Source organism: Synchiropus splendidus, chromosome 10, assembly GCF_027744825.2.
Source record: "Synchiropus splendidus isolate RoL2022-P1 chromosome 10, RoL_Sspl_1.0, whole genome shotgun sequence".
Classification (NCBI taxonomy): domain Eukaryota; kingdom Metazoa; phylum Chordata; class Actinopteri; order Syngnathiformes; family Callionymidae; genus Synchiropus; species Synchiropus splendidus.
Genome location: NC_071343.1, coordinates 7,333,705 through 7,350,951, shown reverse-complemented (window position 1 = coordinate 7,350,951; position 17,247 = coordinate 7,333,705). Strand labels below are relative to the sequence as shown.

Sequence of the window (17,247 nt, the reverse complement as noted above, 5' to 3'; positions counted from 1 at the left end):
GACACAGTAAATCCAGACATTACAGAGACTTTTGAGCAAACAGACACATACCGTACACATTGTGTTCAGTTGGTGCCTATAACATTTTATAAGACTTATTGGTTGCACTTTAACTGTGACTAACTATGGGGAAGGAGAAGAGACAAATAAAATGGGATCTATTTTTGGAATTTAAAGAGCAATGAATGGATGGAAAAAAAGGTCACATTTGTTTGGCAGTTTTGAAATGAGTGTTGAATAAATGCAGATTAAATGTCCCATGTCCGGAATAATAAAACATGTAGTATATTAAAAATATATTATCATCAATGTTCTATTTGAATAAATATAATTTCTTTAAAAAAAAATGTGATTTGTGCCATCTAAGGGCGCATTAAGATCATAACATTGACCGTTTATATTAAACACTTAGCATCACACAAACAAACGCAAATGTTATTCTTATTTAAAAGAAACACCAATTGGCTGCATCTTTATAAGTTATAAACAAACCAAACCCTGCCGAAAGTCGAGGGATAAAAGTGATGTAATGAAAGTGTATGTTTACCTTCCTAAAATGTCAGTGCAGTTAACAAAGGTACTGACTTTGTTGTGTACGTTTATGATCACGATGTACCGCAATTGAACTTATTATTGTTGGAACCAGCTGATCTAACGAGCTGAGGCAGGAAGTTCGGCAGCGTTGCGCATGCGGAGTAGGCGAAATAGCCAGCTGTACAGATGGTAGCTAGCTCTGATAGAAATTAGACAAAGAAACCTTGTGAAGAGTTTCACTTTAAAAAACAGTTCAAAGTGACTGTGGGTGATCGGCGCCACTGTGACACGAAGCTGTATGAAACAGTTGACATATACGGAAGTATGAAACTGAAAGGTACGCCGTCGTCTTATATTTTTTAACTTTTTTTCGCAGCAGTCGGTGCATTAGCGAGCTAAGCTAACGCTAGTTAGCATCCTGTCATCGATACCAAGCATGGGCCTTCGTTTTACATAAAGTCTTAATGGCGTGTTGTTAGAATACCGTAGGATTCGGGAAGTAATACACAACTACATTTTTGGGTAACATGATTATAGACGTGTGTCCGTTGATGTCTATGTTGTGCTAGCTGCTTAGAGTTAGCTTCGGCTGTGGGTTGAAGATGGAGTGAATTCATCGCGAACGTAACTTCGAATTCGACCTTTCTACTGCTACATGGTTGAGTATTTCAGCCCATAGTTAGAACGATTAGTTCAGTTGTTTTGCTGTGCTCATGTAAATGTGATGGGACGCACCAAACAACGGACGAGTTGGTCATTATTTGTATTTCTATGAAGCTCCTGCTGTGTTCTGTTAATATTGTAGTGGAATGAGATGTGATTTATGCTGGCATTTTTACGTTTGATGGCATCTGTGGACGATTGATTAATGTGCCTTCTTTCGTTTTTGAATGCTGTGTTTTATGTTTGCTGGCAGTCTTCCATTCTGTCACCGGTTTTGAAGAGTCTTGCCTTGTACATAGGATGTTTCCTCATGTGTTGGATCACAGCGTTTAAGGCTTAACTAGTGGATTTGGTGAAGACATCTTGACTACAATCTGGACAGCTCCTAACCTCAGAACTAGTTTGAACTGGTGATGATACAAACCAACGTTTCTTTGACAGTCAGTAACTGAGTTATGGCCAACTAACTAATCATCAACAGTGCAATGTACGTGATGCATATGATTTTGAGTGATAACATTGGAGATATGTGTAACGGTTTATGTATGTGTAAGTCCTCATTACAAAAGTTGGATGTTTCATCTGAGATATTTAAAAATGATCGATGACCTATTTTAATAATATTTTCTTTTTTTTTATTCTTGTTACTCTGCAGACCGGAACTTGAAGATCGGGCCATGAAGTATCCTGTTGTGACTTAAACTTCCTTTTTGAACAATTTCAGATATTGAAGAGGTAATTCACATTTTCATCTACAAACTTCATTTCCATTTTGATATTGACATTACATAATTTTCTTGACAGGTTCTAACTTTGCTAACTTGTGTCCAACTAGTACTAAGAGTATAGTACTATTGACTATGGTGCAGAAAACAAGTAAATGTATCAGCAATTGGGAAACATTTTGTTATTGTGGCCTCTTGATGTGTTCTGCCGACAAACATCCTTTTGTAGTTGTGTGATGGCAGAAAGGAGTCATGCTTCAGTGCAATATTGTTGAGGTTTGCTAAATATTTAGTACTGAAGAAAGTAGAAATGCCTGCAAATTTTCCATTATGCTTATGTAATAATGGTGACCTCACCCTTTGGTAATGAAAATAGTGGCAGACAGTAATACATTTCTCACAGAAAATGCATGGTCACTACCGGTGGAGGAGCGAACAGTCATGATGCCCAGCCAACATCATTGTTGATTGAGAGATGAAGGATGTAACCACCAAAAAAACAAAAGTCATGTAATTTACTACATCTGTTGACTCGTGACATCCGAAGCGTTCATAATGAATCCTTCTAAATGTTGCTTTGAAGGATATATAGGTATATAAACAATGTTTATATACTTCAAAAATCCAATCTTTGCAGAATACAGTAAGATTCTCATCATGGTCCGTGAATAGTGTGCATATATGGACCATATTTATATGAATAATTCATACACTATAAACAGCTGAAGGTGTGGCGGCTTTTATTTTGCTGTGGTGCTCTACCACGATTCTTTACTTGTAGCAGAAATCCTATAACTGATCCTTTTTTAAAAGTATGTACTCAAGATAGTTTGTATTGTTTGCTTCTAACTGTAAGTATAATTTACTCTTCAAAACATGGACACAACAAGGGGCTCTCTATTTAATGTATCGTATGATCAGGGTATGTGTATCTAGTCACGGAAGAATGCGATGGGACTTTTGAGCAGAAATAGTCTACTTTAAGATATCATTTCCTCCATATCACATTTCATCAGTAAGGCCACTGGCAGCCATTTGGAATCCAAAGTGTATCCCATTATGTGATTTCTGGCCTTAGGGTTTCTACTTCTTCAGTATTGGCCAATGTGCAACAAGCTAGGTAACAGTATTTGGGCACACCATGACTAGCTGGAATGTTTAGATCTTTGGGTGGGGGATGGAATTGGTTGGGAAATGAATGATCTCACCTGCACCTTTGTCAGCTGATGTTGAAATAAAACATTTCTCAGACTCAATTCCCCCAAATATATTTCTGCAGTTTGAAATTAGTGCATCAGCAAAACATCTGTTCACAATGATTCAGTATAAATGGCCAGTTTAGGAGTAACTGCACGCTAGTTGAACGTAGTTCTGGAGATTATAGCAAAGTTGCATGCAAGTCTTTTCTCTCTCATTTTGCACCTGGACTTGATAATTGATGCCCATTGAATATCCCAAACAGTCCCTTTCGACAGTAGTGGACTGGATTTGTTGCATCTGTTGCATGTTGGAGATGGAATTCCTCGACCTGGGTGTCTTATTGTCAACTTCCTGGTCAATGTGCTTTGTTTGAGCTTCTTGGTAGCTGTGGGTTTTTGTACATTTCCTTCAAAGTGTGATGGGATAAAGGAAGCATTGATGTTAAGCATCTTATCAGATTACCTCATCTACCAATGTCTTTAAATTGTGTCACACTTGACACTTCTTGAATAGGGCTGGGTTAAAAAAAATCGATTAATTCGATTTAGTGTTGAGTTCATTAAACTCTTCAATATTGATTCATAGAGCATGATATCAATGTACGCGTCATTGACGGCAGACGTTTACATCCGGCTGAAGCTTAGAAGTCTGCATATAAACACACACTATGGCTGACGCAGGTGACGGCTGGATGTCACTTTAAACACAGATGTATATGACGGTAACTATGCACTTAATCCACCTGGAGTGATGTCTCATGCTTTACAGACCGTTGAGGTTCTGACAAGCCACACCACTGTGCACATAGATAGCTGTAATGTTGGAGTGAGCTATACAGAAGGGGAGGCTGAGCAGCAAAATAATAAAAGCTTACAGTCAACAAGTGAGAAAAAAAAAAAATTAATGTTGTATTATTCCAATAATATTTTTGTTGCACACAGTTCAGCAATTTTCATTATTCATTCATAATAGATATGAATCAATTTCGGAACAATATAAACTTATGAATCGAACTTGAATAGATTTATGCAAGTGACTGTGATACTCATCCCTATTCTTGACTTCTGGAGTATTGTTTCCAATTGTTTGTGACTATTTCTGTGGTTTCGTTCTTGTTAAATGCACCAGATGCCTTCAACAGTAAAAAGGAAGAAGTGTGGCCATGTCGTAGTTGGTTAGGCCAGAGCCCCCTGTGACCCTGTTAAGGGTGAGCAGGAGCAAATGAGTAAAGTGCTTTCTTTTCATTTAGTCCCTGTGAGATAGTTGGAAATGTGGGCAGACAGGGTTTCCAAAGTTCATGTAATGGCTTTATTTGTCACGCACCTAATTTCCAGTTTTGTTCTGCTGTGGACAGGACTTTAGGCTCGAAATTGATTGCTCTCTCTTGCACATTTTCAATCGTTTCCAGCATTGGTTTGTGTTTGTCAACACTCCTCAAGGTGCTATTTTGCAAAGGCTGCTCTCACTTCAAGATATAGCACCGTAAATGCTCTAAACACAAACACAACTCTTTTCAGGGAAGTTCGCTATCTTTATTCTCGCACCTCTCCTCAGTTGGCACGAATCATTTTAGGTCCCAATATTTGAATTAGTATTTGGTACTGCAGGATGCAGCGTGTTTAGTTTGGGAATATTCTTGATCCTGTGTCAATTAAAAATCTTCCTTTCTGTTCTCGCTCTAATTGTTACTTCTCAATTACATTTACTTTGCTGCATTAAATGCTGTGTTCATCTCGGTGGCTACACTTCAGGACAATTAAATGTATGGCAATGTATTGCTTCATATTGATTTGTGGACAATAACAGAAGTATTGACATTACAGTTCTTTTTGAAGAGCAAAACATAGTTATTGGAGTCGCTTTCATGTGCATCCCCAAAGCTGCAACAAAGAGTGTGGTCCACAACAATCAAAATATCTGACTCTTCATTGGTCAGATATTTCTTCAGAATTATGTGAGACAAGTCAAGCTATAAACATTGTGTGGACATAGCCTGCTGTTGAAGTTATATCTGACTCTATGTCCTCCTGTTCATTCATAAAACTAACAAACATTTGTTTTGTCTTAGACATTACGTGAACAATGTCGTGTGTTCTATACAGAACATTGGTGGACCGGGATCACTTTGTAAGATAAAAAGTGGTGCAAGGACCATTACATTTATGTTTTTTGTTTGTGTTTGTATATGTCACTTGTTATGCCATTGTGTGCCGCATTATGAAAATTATGTGTTTGTCTTTTCTGGAACGGGAAGCGCTTTAAGGACGTGAGTGCTACCTCTGAACTGGAGATGTCACGGGTTCCAACCCCTCCCCCTCCTGGGGAGATGTCAAGTGGACCGGTGGCAGAGAGCTGGTGTTACACACAGGTTGGAGAAATTTATCACCATTTTCTTTACCCCCAACTCCATTTCCTGTTTGACAATTGGTTGTTTTCTTTCAAAATTCCTTTTAATCTTGCTGTTCATTATTCATTGATGTTTTCAAAGTATATCTTTTTTAATTGACTGACCTCTCAAACTTCAATGTTCTCTACTTTTAGGTCAAAGTTGTGAAGTTCTCCTACATGTGGACTATAAATAACTTTAGTTTTTGTAGAGAAGAAATGGGGGAGGTGTTGAAGAGCTCGACCTTTTCCTCTGGCCCTAATGACAAAATGAAGTGGTCAGTACTTTTAATGTGTTATGGATTCACACCATATGTTGTCAAAAAGCTTTTGAATAATGTTCTGTGAACTGCAACATGCAATATAATTTTGTGACCGAAACCTCTCAGGCTTATTTGAATTAGCCTGTATCTGACTGAAGTTTCTTTTTTTTCTTCAGGTGTCTGCGAGTCAATCCAAAGGGACTTGACGACGAAAGCAAAGATTATCTCTCATTGTATTTACTTCTTGTTAGTTGTCCAAAAAGTGAAGTCAGAGCTAAATTTAAATTTTCTTTGTTGAATGCTAAACGAGAAGAGACTAAAGCAATGGGTGAGTACAGCTGCACAGAAAATAATGTTAACAATTGCAGTGTTTTTGCTGTATGGAAGAAAATAATTTGTACTTGTTACGATGTTGCAGAAAGCCAAAGAGCATACAGATTTGTTCAAGGCAAAGACTGGGGCTTCAAAAAGTTTATCAGAAGAGATTTCCTCCTTGATGAGGCGAATGGACTTCTGCCTGATGACAAGCTCACTCTGTTCTGTGAGGTACGGTTTTGTTTCCTTTTTTATTTCTTATGTATTCACTCATGGGTTTGTTTTCTTTTCTCAAAACACCAGTGCATTGTGATGCAATTCAGTTTCACAAGCGTCTGAACTCGTTTGTTGTTTGTCTTGTCTGTGGCATTAAATTACATTTACCTCATTGACAAGTTCATTTTTCTATTAACAATGCTGGACAAGATAATTTTATTTGGTGCTGGAGAGAAATCTGTTAATGGATTTGGAAGTAATTTGACCAAAAGCTGTGATAGGAATTTCTGTCAAATATTATTTAGAAATATAGAAAGAAAATGCACTTTCAAGTTTCAACATTCAAGTGAAATTAATTTTCTTCTCTGCGATTTGTCTATTGTATAGGTGAGTGTTGTCCAGGATTCTGTCAACATTTCGGGCCAGTCGAACATGAACATGCTTAAAGTACCCGAGTGCCAGTTGTCTGATGACCTGGGGAACTTGTGGGAGTGTTCACGCTTCACAGACTGCAGCCTCTATGTGGGAGGGCAGGAGTTCAAAGCCCACAAATCCATATTAGCAGGTAAGGAAGTCCTCCAACCCCCTGGTGTTTGCTGAGTTAACAGATTGTGGAATTTCTGCATTTAAACAAAAACAGAAGGACGGAGCTGAGGCAAATTGTTAGAGGCTGTGTCCACACCGTTTCTTTGATACACACCTTCACAACAAACAGATGCTCCTGTCCTTTTAATCTTCTATAAGAATGGTCTTGGGCATCAATATATGGCGGTTGGTTGCAAAGCATACAGAGTCCTCGGGTTATCCGGGGCATGTTTACAGAGCATTCCCTGGGCTAAGACCAAGCAAGGTGAAACAGAGTTGTCTAAGCTTCCTGCTTGTGGAACAAACACTCTATACACCTCAGGTCAGCACAAACTGTTGACTCTTTGTGATGAGGCCTGCAAATATTTGAGTTTATTGCAGTTGCTCATTTAATTATTTTCCACATAGTTTTTAAATTATTTTTACCCGAGTGTAGCTTTGGGTTTCCTTGTGTATGAATTGTTCTGTGCAAATAAACAGTCTGAAACTTGCTCCCCTTCCCGACCAAACCCCACAAGCCTTTGATAGCTCTTTTGTTGTCACATTGTTGTGTTTTACACCCATGTAATCTTTGGCCACTCAGTTGAGCACAAATGTGATTGAATTTTATGTATTGCAGTATGAATGAAGCCCCTTATTCTTTTGTGCATCGAAAGATTCTAAACCTTTTGAATTGCTTGGGTTTTTCTTTTGCTTATTTTGGTGCTTGGCAGTTTCTGGAGAGATCTGGTTAGAACTCACAGTTTCCGAGGCTCACTATAGAGCATCTGCTTCCCCTGTTTTGAAAGGTACAAGCTGAGGTCGCACGAGTATGATTTTAATGATGCGGCAGACATGTTCCTGTGAACTTGGTGTGAATTTTATCAAGGAAGTGGGTTATAAAGTCCCTGAAACTGTTCACCTCACCACATAAAAGGCTGTGTACGTTCAGGTTCTACTTTTACTACTTTTAAAAACAGTGGTCCTCGTGTATTTTTGATTGATTGTATGTTTTCAAATGTTCTGCACTGCATACCGGAGGACTCAAACTTCTGTTTTGAAATGGGTTGATGTTTCCATTCTGCTGTAAGGTGCTTTTAAGACCCAGTATTAAACTGTATGAAATGAGGGAGGGAAAATGTCTCCTCTGTTCCAACTGCAGTATATGCTACTTCAGCCAGACATTTTATGTATTTTGTTGTTGGAGAAAATCATGATTTGCACCTATATTTTGCATGTTGTTTTGGAAGTCTCGAGCTACATGAATGTTTCTTAGTTGGAATGAAAATTGCGTCATCCATCTGTCTGGCAGAAGTTGAGGCTGGTTCAGCTTGTCTGCGTGATTCAATGCAAATGAGTGAGGACCACGGTGCCTTGTATTGTGCAGGTCTGAACGTAGCCCTGAACAAACAGCCACCCTGAGAAAAGCAGTTGAAATGGCAGGGTCAGGACATGTCATGCCTCTTCTCAATGGCCTCTGTTGTGTAGCCATAGGCACTTCAAAAGGCGACCAAGGGTCTTTATTCCTGACTTGATTAGGAGCCGCCTAGTTCTGCAGCGGTGCTAATCCGCCTGACTACCACTGCTTGGCCCGGCTTGACCCAGATGACAGTGGGATGTTGGAGATAGAAAGCCCAGCTCTCTTTTTCCAGCCTGTCTGCATTTGAACTCTGTGATGGCAGCTGTAGCTTTCGGAGGAAATGCTGACAACGTCGCAACTTTACAATTTCTTTTTACTTTTCCAAATGGTGCTTGAAGAATTTGTTGGGAGGACTTGGTGCTGATGCAGCATGTTTTTGAAAGTGTTTCTGACAATACAGCAAGTTTGTAAGTTGAGCCTTAATTGATGGTTATTATTTGTTTCACAGCAAGATCTCCTGTGTTCAATGCCATGTTCGAACATGAAATGGAGGAGAGTAAAAAGGTAGGATTTATTTAACTCTGTCACTTAAATGTGGCGCAATTACAATTATTTTTTTTTTCTCCCTCAGAACCGTGTTGACATTAGTGACGTGGATCCTGAGGTCTTTAAGGAAATGATGGGGTTCATTTATACTGGAAAGGCCCCAAATCTTGAGAAGATGGCTGACAACCTGCTGGCAGCTGCTGATAAAGTAAGACCCATTTATTTCTAGTTTCGATAACACAGTTGAGCCTGATATTTTTTTTTTTTGTAAATGTATTGTTAATTTATTAAACTTCAATTTCAATTTTTTTTTTTTTTTTTTTAACAGAATGATGGGTAAGCGTCTGGTCTGTCCGTGGTAACCACATTGGTTACCATGGTAACTCTTTTTAAAGTGCTCTTTGGAAGGAGCTGGTTTTCATACATGTATTTCATTGACCACCACCTGTCCCAGGGTTATCGGGGAAAAGAAAGTGGTCATTCTGGCTGCATTTAAATGTAAAGCTCTAATTGAATTCCATTCCACTGCCGATGTAGTATTGTGCAAATGTTGCAGGGCCCGGCTGGTATTGACCTCTCTAGTCTTTCATCAGCTCACCCATGTCCAATTTGGACCAGAGCCCGAATGGTTAATTATATTTCCTGATTCCTGCTTTTGTCTTTATTGTGTGCTCATGAGTGCAAGCCTCTAATTAGCATCTCCCTTTCGTCACGGCCGCAGTACGCTCTGGAGCGTTTAAAAGTCATGTGTGAAGAGGCGTTGTGCAACAACCTCTCAGTGGAGAATGTGGCCGACACCCTCATCCTCGCCGACTTGCACAGCGCTGAGCAGCTCAAAGCACAAGCCATAGATTTTATCAACAGGCAAGTATCGGAGAAGAGGGGAAAAAAAATACTCTGGTGATAAATTCCTGCTGCCATTTGTGTTTACCAGCCCTGAATGCTTACCTTTTTATCTCCTTGCTATAGGTGCAGTGTCCTGAGACAGCTGGGCTGTAAAGATGGAAAGAACTGGAATAGCAAGTATGTAATTAGCTGATATATGTGACACAAGATTAATAACACGCTCTTATCTCCTTCCACACCAGATGCATTAGAATTCATTGTTTTAGCCGCGCCAGACAGAGTGCTATTTGCCTGTTCACTTTGAGCCGCCATATCTTTCTATCCGACTATATTAATAGACTCGTACCTGCGTTCAGCCAGGAAATGAAACATTTGTACGATTTTATTCAGAGCAGACGCAAACAATGTGGCAAGTTATTTTTTCAAATGACGTACTGTGTTGTAGGACACCTTGAAAAGGATGACTCTGGGGTTTTTGATTTCTTTTTTTCCCCCGCAGCGTTATCTTCATTCATTGTATTGTTTGAGGGGAAAAAAAAGTTGCCTACGAAAAAGGGAAAATTCAGCCGCATATCAATACATAGATTATCAAGGCTCGAGGGACATCAAATATATCCATAACTTACAATGTTGTGTTACAGTTTCTACAGCAATTTAAGTGGACATTTACTTTGTATGTCCCATACATAACAGACTTTTTTATTTTTTCACTCATATCACATTTAGTAAAAAATTTAACTTGTCATTAACAATTAAAACAAATGAAATCCAGCTTTGTTTATTAACTGAAACTTCAGTATCATGTATGATGACCACATTTGAGTCTTAGTGGTTATTGAATATTTAACACTAAACCCATCAGTGCTGGGCTAAAAACTTTGAGGGGATTATTAGGTCTCAAACTCTGAGAGATGATGATCAATGCCAGATTTTTCGTTCTTATGTGCAGGGAACACTGTACAACTGGACAGGAGGTTGAGACGCCTGTGTGAAATCATTTGCAGAGCAGTGTCACATTTCCTCAGTGTTTTAAGCTTTGAAGTTTGTAAATGTGCGCAGATGTAAACTTTACATTCTGTGAGTGATTTATACAGCATTTGTTATGCGAAACCTAAAGATAATTCTGAAGGCTTGCGGGCGTTTATTTTGCCACATTAAGTGCGGCCCAGGTCCTAATGCTTCCCTTTATCTGTGTTTTTGCAGTCCGTGTGAGGTCATCGCAAAACCACATAAGATAATTGATATTGAAAAGCTATTAAAAATTCCCATCGTTATGTTACCAAGATCATCACCACTTCCAGTATTCGTGATTTATATTGACAATCTTTAAAGAAAATATACATAAAGTAAAAAAATCTAATAATGTATCTTAAACATGTCATGGCATGTTTAGCCTTATTCCTATTTCACCTTGTTTTATATTATTAAGTCTACAAAATCAAATTAAATTCAAGACTTTTTTTCCCTACTGTGTTTTCCCTAGAAGGTCCTTCATAACAGTCACGGTAGATAATGTGGCCCTTGAGGAAATCCAATTGCCCAGCCCTGGCTAGCACGTACCAGAAACCCTGGTGCTAACCAACTGCTGTTTACTTGGTTAGGACGCTAACCGTCTCCCAATGCAAGGCACTGTTGTCCTCCTGTTTGTGTGTGAGGGCAGCTGGAGCCTTCTGCTCCTTATTTCCTCAGTGTTTTTTAGAGGGTCTGAGATGATGTCGACGCACTGCTGACACTCAGTAAAGCAGGATGGCTTCCTTTAGTGTGTGTGTGCGTGCAAGTGCACACACTTGCGCACAGCGTGTTGTCCTGCGCTGTTTTAACTGTGAAATGCTTATAGAGTCTAATTTCCTATTGATGTCGTCAGTACTGACAGTTCTTGAGTCTCATTCGCTGCCTCCTTCTGCTTAATACCATTAGCGTCTCTTCTCTGTTTATTGATTTTTAATGGGCCTAGTCTTGGGTCTTAAGTGACAACCCCATTCTCTGTGTGCTTACAGTCATGCTACGGACATAATGGAGACCGCAGGCTGGAAGTCAATGATCCAGTCGCACCCTCACTTGGTAGCTGAAGCTTTCCGCGCCCTGGCCTCAGCCCAGTGTCCGCCCTTTGGTCTTCCCAGGAAGCGTCTAAAACAGTCCTGATCGTGCCCCAGGACTGTGCTCGTGGTGTGAAGAAAGAACTAGCGAGGGTACCATTCTATTTCCACCAAAACTGAACACACTTGAATAAAGAGGAGTGGAGTTTTCTGACCAGGGATGAGGGGAGGCTTGCAATTGGACTACTGGCATCAGTGGATTTAGGGGGAAAAAAACGGATTGAATTGATGTTTGCTTGCTTGGTTTGCTGCTCCAACTGAACAGTGTTCAGTCTGGGTAGCAAAGTCAAGCTGCCTGCTACTGTTTATTTCCTGTCATTTTAAAAGAAATGGCCTTAATATATCTGCCATTGCTCTGGAGCTGCTCTAGAGAACTTTGTCTCTCTTAACTCTGTGCCTGCCTTCGTCACAAAGACCAGGCCTCCTCCAGGTTGCACTAGTTCCCATCAGTAGTCATTTTGATATGGAGTTCGATAGGAACGTAACAAAGGTTTGACTAAATGGGAAATATTATATATTTGTAATGTTTAGCCCGTTTTGTGACTAGACATTAAAAAGCATGAACACTTTCAGTGCAAGGTCAGTTCTTTACACTTTTTAAAAGATGTGTATGCCCCATATTGATGGCACCATTTCTATGTAAATGACCGTTGAACCATCTTCAGATGACCCGTGTTTAGGAAAGTCTGACGTATTGCTTCTATGTGTGGGGGAATAATAGTCTGCCGTTCCGAAGACCCAAGTGTCAATTCCTATTGAGACAAAAATTGTCCTCCGTTTAGGCGAAACATGAAAAGAAAAAGCATCATTGACCCGGTCTCTCTCATTCGACATAATTCCGATCATATGTCTGTGAACTGTTTTAGATACAATCTTGATAATTCTTTCCTTAGTATTGCCAACTTGCAAATATTATATATTCTCAATATATTGTGGTTAACAAAAAGTGGAGAGACTAATGCATGGTGATGTTATTGTCAAAGAAAGTGTCCAAGTACAATTTTTGTAACGACTTCTCGTCTGCATTTATCCAACATATTTGTGCAGAACTAAATGAACCGAGTATGTGCAAAAAAAAAAAAGAAAAAAAAAGACCTTTCCTCTAACATGCTTGGCTGTTTGTAGGATGCTGAGCATCACTTCGACTGGCGATGTTATCGTGTTTGAATGAGGGGCCCGTCATGTTATTCAGTCCGTTGTCGTATGAAGTGTGACGTGAGAGGATTTTGTAAAAATTCAAAAGGATCACCTCATTTTTACGGGATCCCACTCACCGTTCAGCATCGCGTTGATGTTGGATATCCAGAGCGGAAGTGACACGTATGAAGTTGTCTGACTGAATGAATGCCTGCATTAACACATTAAACATTTTCCAGCAGTCAGATGTTGCCTCTTATTTGATTCATCTTCTCAAATTTTGATGCTTTCCGACAGATGATCTCACTACCCGGAAAAGTTTGCATTTGCTGCTGTTGCTGCAGTTTAAAATGTTGATGTAGTTGTTATCAGATGCCTCGCGATGCCTCAGGAGGCAGCGACTTCAGTCACAGATTAAAATGCGGCTTGTTTTTAATTGGGTGCAGACCACTAGGGCAAGAGTCACGGTGTCCGGCTCCATCGGCACCGGCCAAAACATAATCCAGTCCAGGTCATGGTCCAAACAGGATAAGCTTTTTCCAATGTTGCGGTGTGTTACGGGACCAGTAGATAAATGTCATGAACCATTTACAAGTAGGCCGATATTTAGTTGACCAGCAACTATGTCGAACTTGCATTCTCAGTGTGGCAACACTGAAAAGTTTGTTCGAAGCAGGAATTGAACCAGCATCCTTGATGCGAGATCGAAAGAAAAAACGACTCTGGCAGGTCAATGTTGTGAAGCCAGAATTAAAGCCGTAGTGCAGAGATTGTGCGGTCATAATGATGATGTTAATTGTTGTGTGCACAAATGGCCTGCGGTAAGAAGTTGTGAAGCAGTGTTCAGAAAACTCTTAAAGATTGCAAGGTCTTCATTTCTAAAATGTTTTTTTTTTCTTTTGTCAAAAAAGTTGCAGATGCCATCATAGCATGTGTCATACTCAAGGCCCGAGGGGCAAAAACGGCCTGTCTATTCATTGTAAATGGCCCACAAGTGCTGTAGCTCGTGATGGGCTGATGAGGCTTCATGAAACAGTGTCCTCATTTTCAGATCTCAGTAGGTGGCGCTCTTGCTGTTCTCGGTTGGTCAAATCCACAGATTTGCACACGGTTTCATGAATTTTTCAGCCCCACTGTTATAAGTCGAGCTTAACAGACTATTTCCAAAACAGATGCAGGTAAAAGGGAGAAAGATGGAGAGTCTTGTGAATGTCTGTTCAGACTGTTCAGGCTTCATGAAACAGTGCCCTCATTTTCAGATTTCAAAAGGTGGTGCTGTTAATTTATAAATGTTAGGCTTCATTGAAATGGTTGTTCATGGTTATGGGCTGATGAGGCTTCATGAAACACTGCCCTCATCTTCAGAGCTCAGTAGGTGGCGCTCTAGTGACCTTCATTTTGTTATGTTATTTTTATTACAAAAGAAAAGTATTGAAGATTTGCTGGTTTTTTTGGATGTGAATTTAATCTAGATAAATAAGAATATATATATATATATATATATATATATATATATATATATATATATATAATTAAAATAATTTATTTTTTTATATGATTTTTAATTTTTTTTTCAGTAAATATTTCTGTTTATCTGAGCAGTTTATGTGTTAGTATTTTTTCCATATTTAAGCCACATTTTTTCCCACTCTGTTTTTCAAAATATTTTTCATCAATGATCATGGGACTTAAAAAAGTCCTGTGAGACTCTCTGACCTGGTGACTCCCATGGTTGTGTTGTGACTCCAGTCTCCTGCCTGCTGAGCTCCTGCCCCACACATCCTTAGCACAAAAGGAAAAGGAAATCAAAAATAAAGCACAAAAAAATCCAGAGGTTTCAGAGCAGAGAGTGTCATCTAGTGGGCTCTGACAATGGGGACACTGTTTCATCAAACTTCATCAGCCCATAGAGGCTTCATGTGTGATGGGCTGAAGCATCACTTAGCATAACCTTCATGCCAAGTGTTAAGAATTTTGTTCGTGTTAAACACTGTTCAGTCGTCATGGACTGATGAGGCTTCATGAAACACTGTTCTCATTGTACCACTTTAAAAAATGAAGTGAGGTTTAATTGAATTGGTTGTTCAAATCCAGAGATCTTAGAGCGGATAGCGCCATCTAGTGGACTTTGAAAATGAGGACACTGTTTCGTGAAGCCTCATGAGCCCATCACTAGCGTTGAGTGTTCACAGAGACAACGTTCACATGGAACAATGACTCCAAATCAACAAAGAAGCCTTGCCACTTTCCATGTTGGATTTCCTGCATCTTCTTCGCCACATTTGTTACAAGCTGACTTGACTTGTGACTTTTTCAGTCCGTGGCAAAATAATGTTCTCTCAATATCAGAGAGGACTTATAACAAATGTAAACACATATATAAATATATAAATAAAAGAAATCTTGCTATTGCAACAAGCTTCCTTATTTTTCATATATTATATATTTATGTATTTTTATATAGAACAGAAAAAATAAGGTTCTCTCAAAATTGGCGAGGACTCAAGAAATATATCAGTAAAATAAAATAAATGTAGTTAATACAACAAACTTTCCTGTTTTGTATATATCATATTTGTAGTTGTTTTCTTATGTAAAACAGAAAAAATACGGTTCTCAATATTGGAGAGGACTTAAACAATGTTCAAAAATTAAAATATTGAATGTCATGAAAATTGAATGTTCATGTTTAACGTTTCATGGTAGAAGACTGCATTTGCCGCATCTTCTTCGCCACGTTTGTTGCAAGCTGACGTGACTTGTGACTTGTCATGTACTCCGGGACGGAACACATGAAAGACATCTTCCCTCTTATTTCATGTGCTAATAATTCCTGTACGCAGCGAAGACAAGGCAGCTCGGCTGGAACGCAGTAGTGGGCCGACGGCCGCTGCCCTCTCCGCCAACATCCAAAGAACCAGCCTTGATACCATCTCGCCGACCTTTTAATCATGGTCCAACCACCCAAGTTGAGCGGAAGCGTGGAGCACAAGCGCCGGCATCATTACGTCCCACTGGTTTGCTCATTAGCTTGGTTGGAAATGTCAACACATCCGGGCCACAACTTTACACGCGCGTATGTAAATATGGAATCTGTGAGCGAAGTTAAGGTCTGAGGAACTTGTTCAAACTGTTGAAAGACAAATTGAGTTTTCATGATTTCATTTGCTTGAAGTGATCCTCTTTGCTTTCTAATGATTATGTCTGTCTTGAAACCGCTCTTCAAGTCATAATGAACCACAACATTTTTTTTATTTTTTTTTTTCTAAGCTACTCATTATGCACCAAATGATAACAGTGAAGCCCATTTTGGAACCAATTTTGGGCAAATTTAGGGAGTAATTACCTCTTCAGTGTCTGTGCTGTAAAAGCAAATTTAATATGTCTTCTTCAATGCAAAGCACTCATTTCCTGCGCTCTATAATGTTCTTAAAAAAATACATTTTAATCATCAGGCTTGTCTTGAGCTCCAATCAAGATTGAATTTGAGTTGAATTATGGATATTAAAACATTGAGCTCCACCAGAAATGTGTGTCTTGAAGCGAAGCTGTTATTTATTTAAATGGTTAGTTCCGAAAGGACCGTCATTTTATTATTATCATTTTATTTTCATTGCAAAATAGAAGTATATTATTGAAGATTTGTTGAGTTTATTGGATGTGGATTTAATGTAGATAAATAACAATACATTTTTATACAAAGGTGTATTGAATTGACTTGAATTAAATGTATAAATTATTTTAATATTAATATATATTAAAACAATTTATTTTTGGATTGCTTTTTTGAGTCAATATTTCTGTCTATCTGAGCAGTCTATGTTTTAGTCTTTTTTCCATATTTAAGCCACATTTTTTTCTCCCACTCTGTTTTTCAAAATAATATTTTTTATCAATTATCAAGGTATATGAAAAAATCCTGTGAGAGTCTCCAACCTGGTGACTCCCATGGATGTGTTGTGAATCCGGTGTCATGCCTGCTGAGATCCTGCCGCGCACATCCGTAGCATAAAAGGAAAGTATTCTGGAAAAAAAAACACTTGTAAAATCTGAAAAAATGCATTGAAAAATAAAAAATAAAGATTGAAAATTGAAATCATCAAGAACCAAAGCTAAGGTTTGAAAATAAATAAATGAATAAATTAAATAAAATCTAGTTAATGCCACAAGTTATGTTTTTTTATCATATTTTTTTATTTATTTTTATGAGCAGAGAAAACACATAGTAAAAAAAATGTATTATACAATGATATATTGCAAAATAATAATATAATCTCAAAAATAATCTCAATATCAGAGAGGAGAATTTTTAAACATATATATAAATATATAAATAAAATACATCCAGCTAATGCAACAAGATTCCCTATTTTTCATATAATTTTCATATATTATAT

General features: G+C 38.6%; 1 protein-coding gene across 3 annotated transcripts; it reads left to right on the top strand.

Annotated features, from left to right (window-relative positions):
• Positions 1 to 649: 649 nt before the first annotated feature.
• On the top strand, positions 650 to 12,812 carry spopla (speckle type BTB/POZ protein like a). 3 transcript variants are annotated; one of them, XM_053877745.1, is made up of 12 exons: positions 650 to 871; positions 1,853 to 1,932; positions 5,377 to 5,490; positions 5,664 to 5,785; positions 5,947 to 6,098; positions 6,189 to 6,316; positions 6,689 to 6,866; positions 8,734 to 8,789; positions 8,857 to 8,979; positions 9,493 to 9,635; positions 9,741 to 9,794; positions 11,615 to 12,812. In XM_053877745.1, exons 3-12 carry the CDS (start codon positions 5,413 to 5,415, stop codon positions 11,757 to 11,759), a joined length of 1,179 nt encoding a protein of 392 aa, XP_053733720.1. In that variant the 5' UTR covers positions 650 to 871; positions 1,853 to 1,932; positions 5,377 to 5,412; the 3' UTR covers positions 11,760 to 12,812. The 3 variants fall into 3 exon arrangements, with proteins under 3 accessions (XP_053733720.1, XP_053733721.1, XP_053733719.1); XM_053877746.1 differs by having other exon boundaries at positions 1,853 to 1,933; positions 5,368 to 5,490; XM_053877744.1 differs by lacking the exons at positions 650 to 871; positions 1,853 to 1,932 and adding an exon at positions 1,962 to 3,843.
• The last annotated feature ends 4,435 nt before the right edge of the window (positions 12,813 to 17,247 follow it).

What these genes read in the sequence shown, in the direction of transcription:
- spopla (XM_053877744.1), top strand. An exon ending in CCTAATGACAAAATGAAGTG is followed by an intron (nt 5,786 to 5,946) that starts GTCAGTACTTTT and finishes TTTTTTCTTCAG; the next exon opens with GTGTCTGCGAGTCAATCCAA. An exon ending in AGCTCACTCTGTTCTGTGAG is followed by an intron (nt 6,317 to 6,688) that starts GTACGGTTTTGT and finishes TCTATTGTATAG; the next exon opens with GTGAGTGTTGTCCAGGATTC.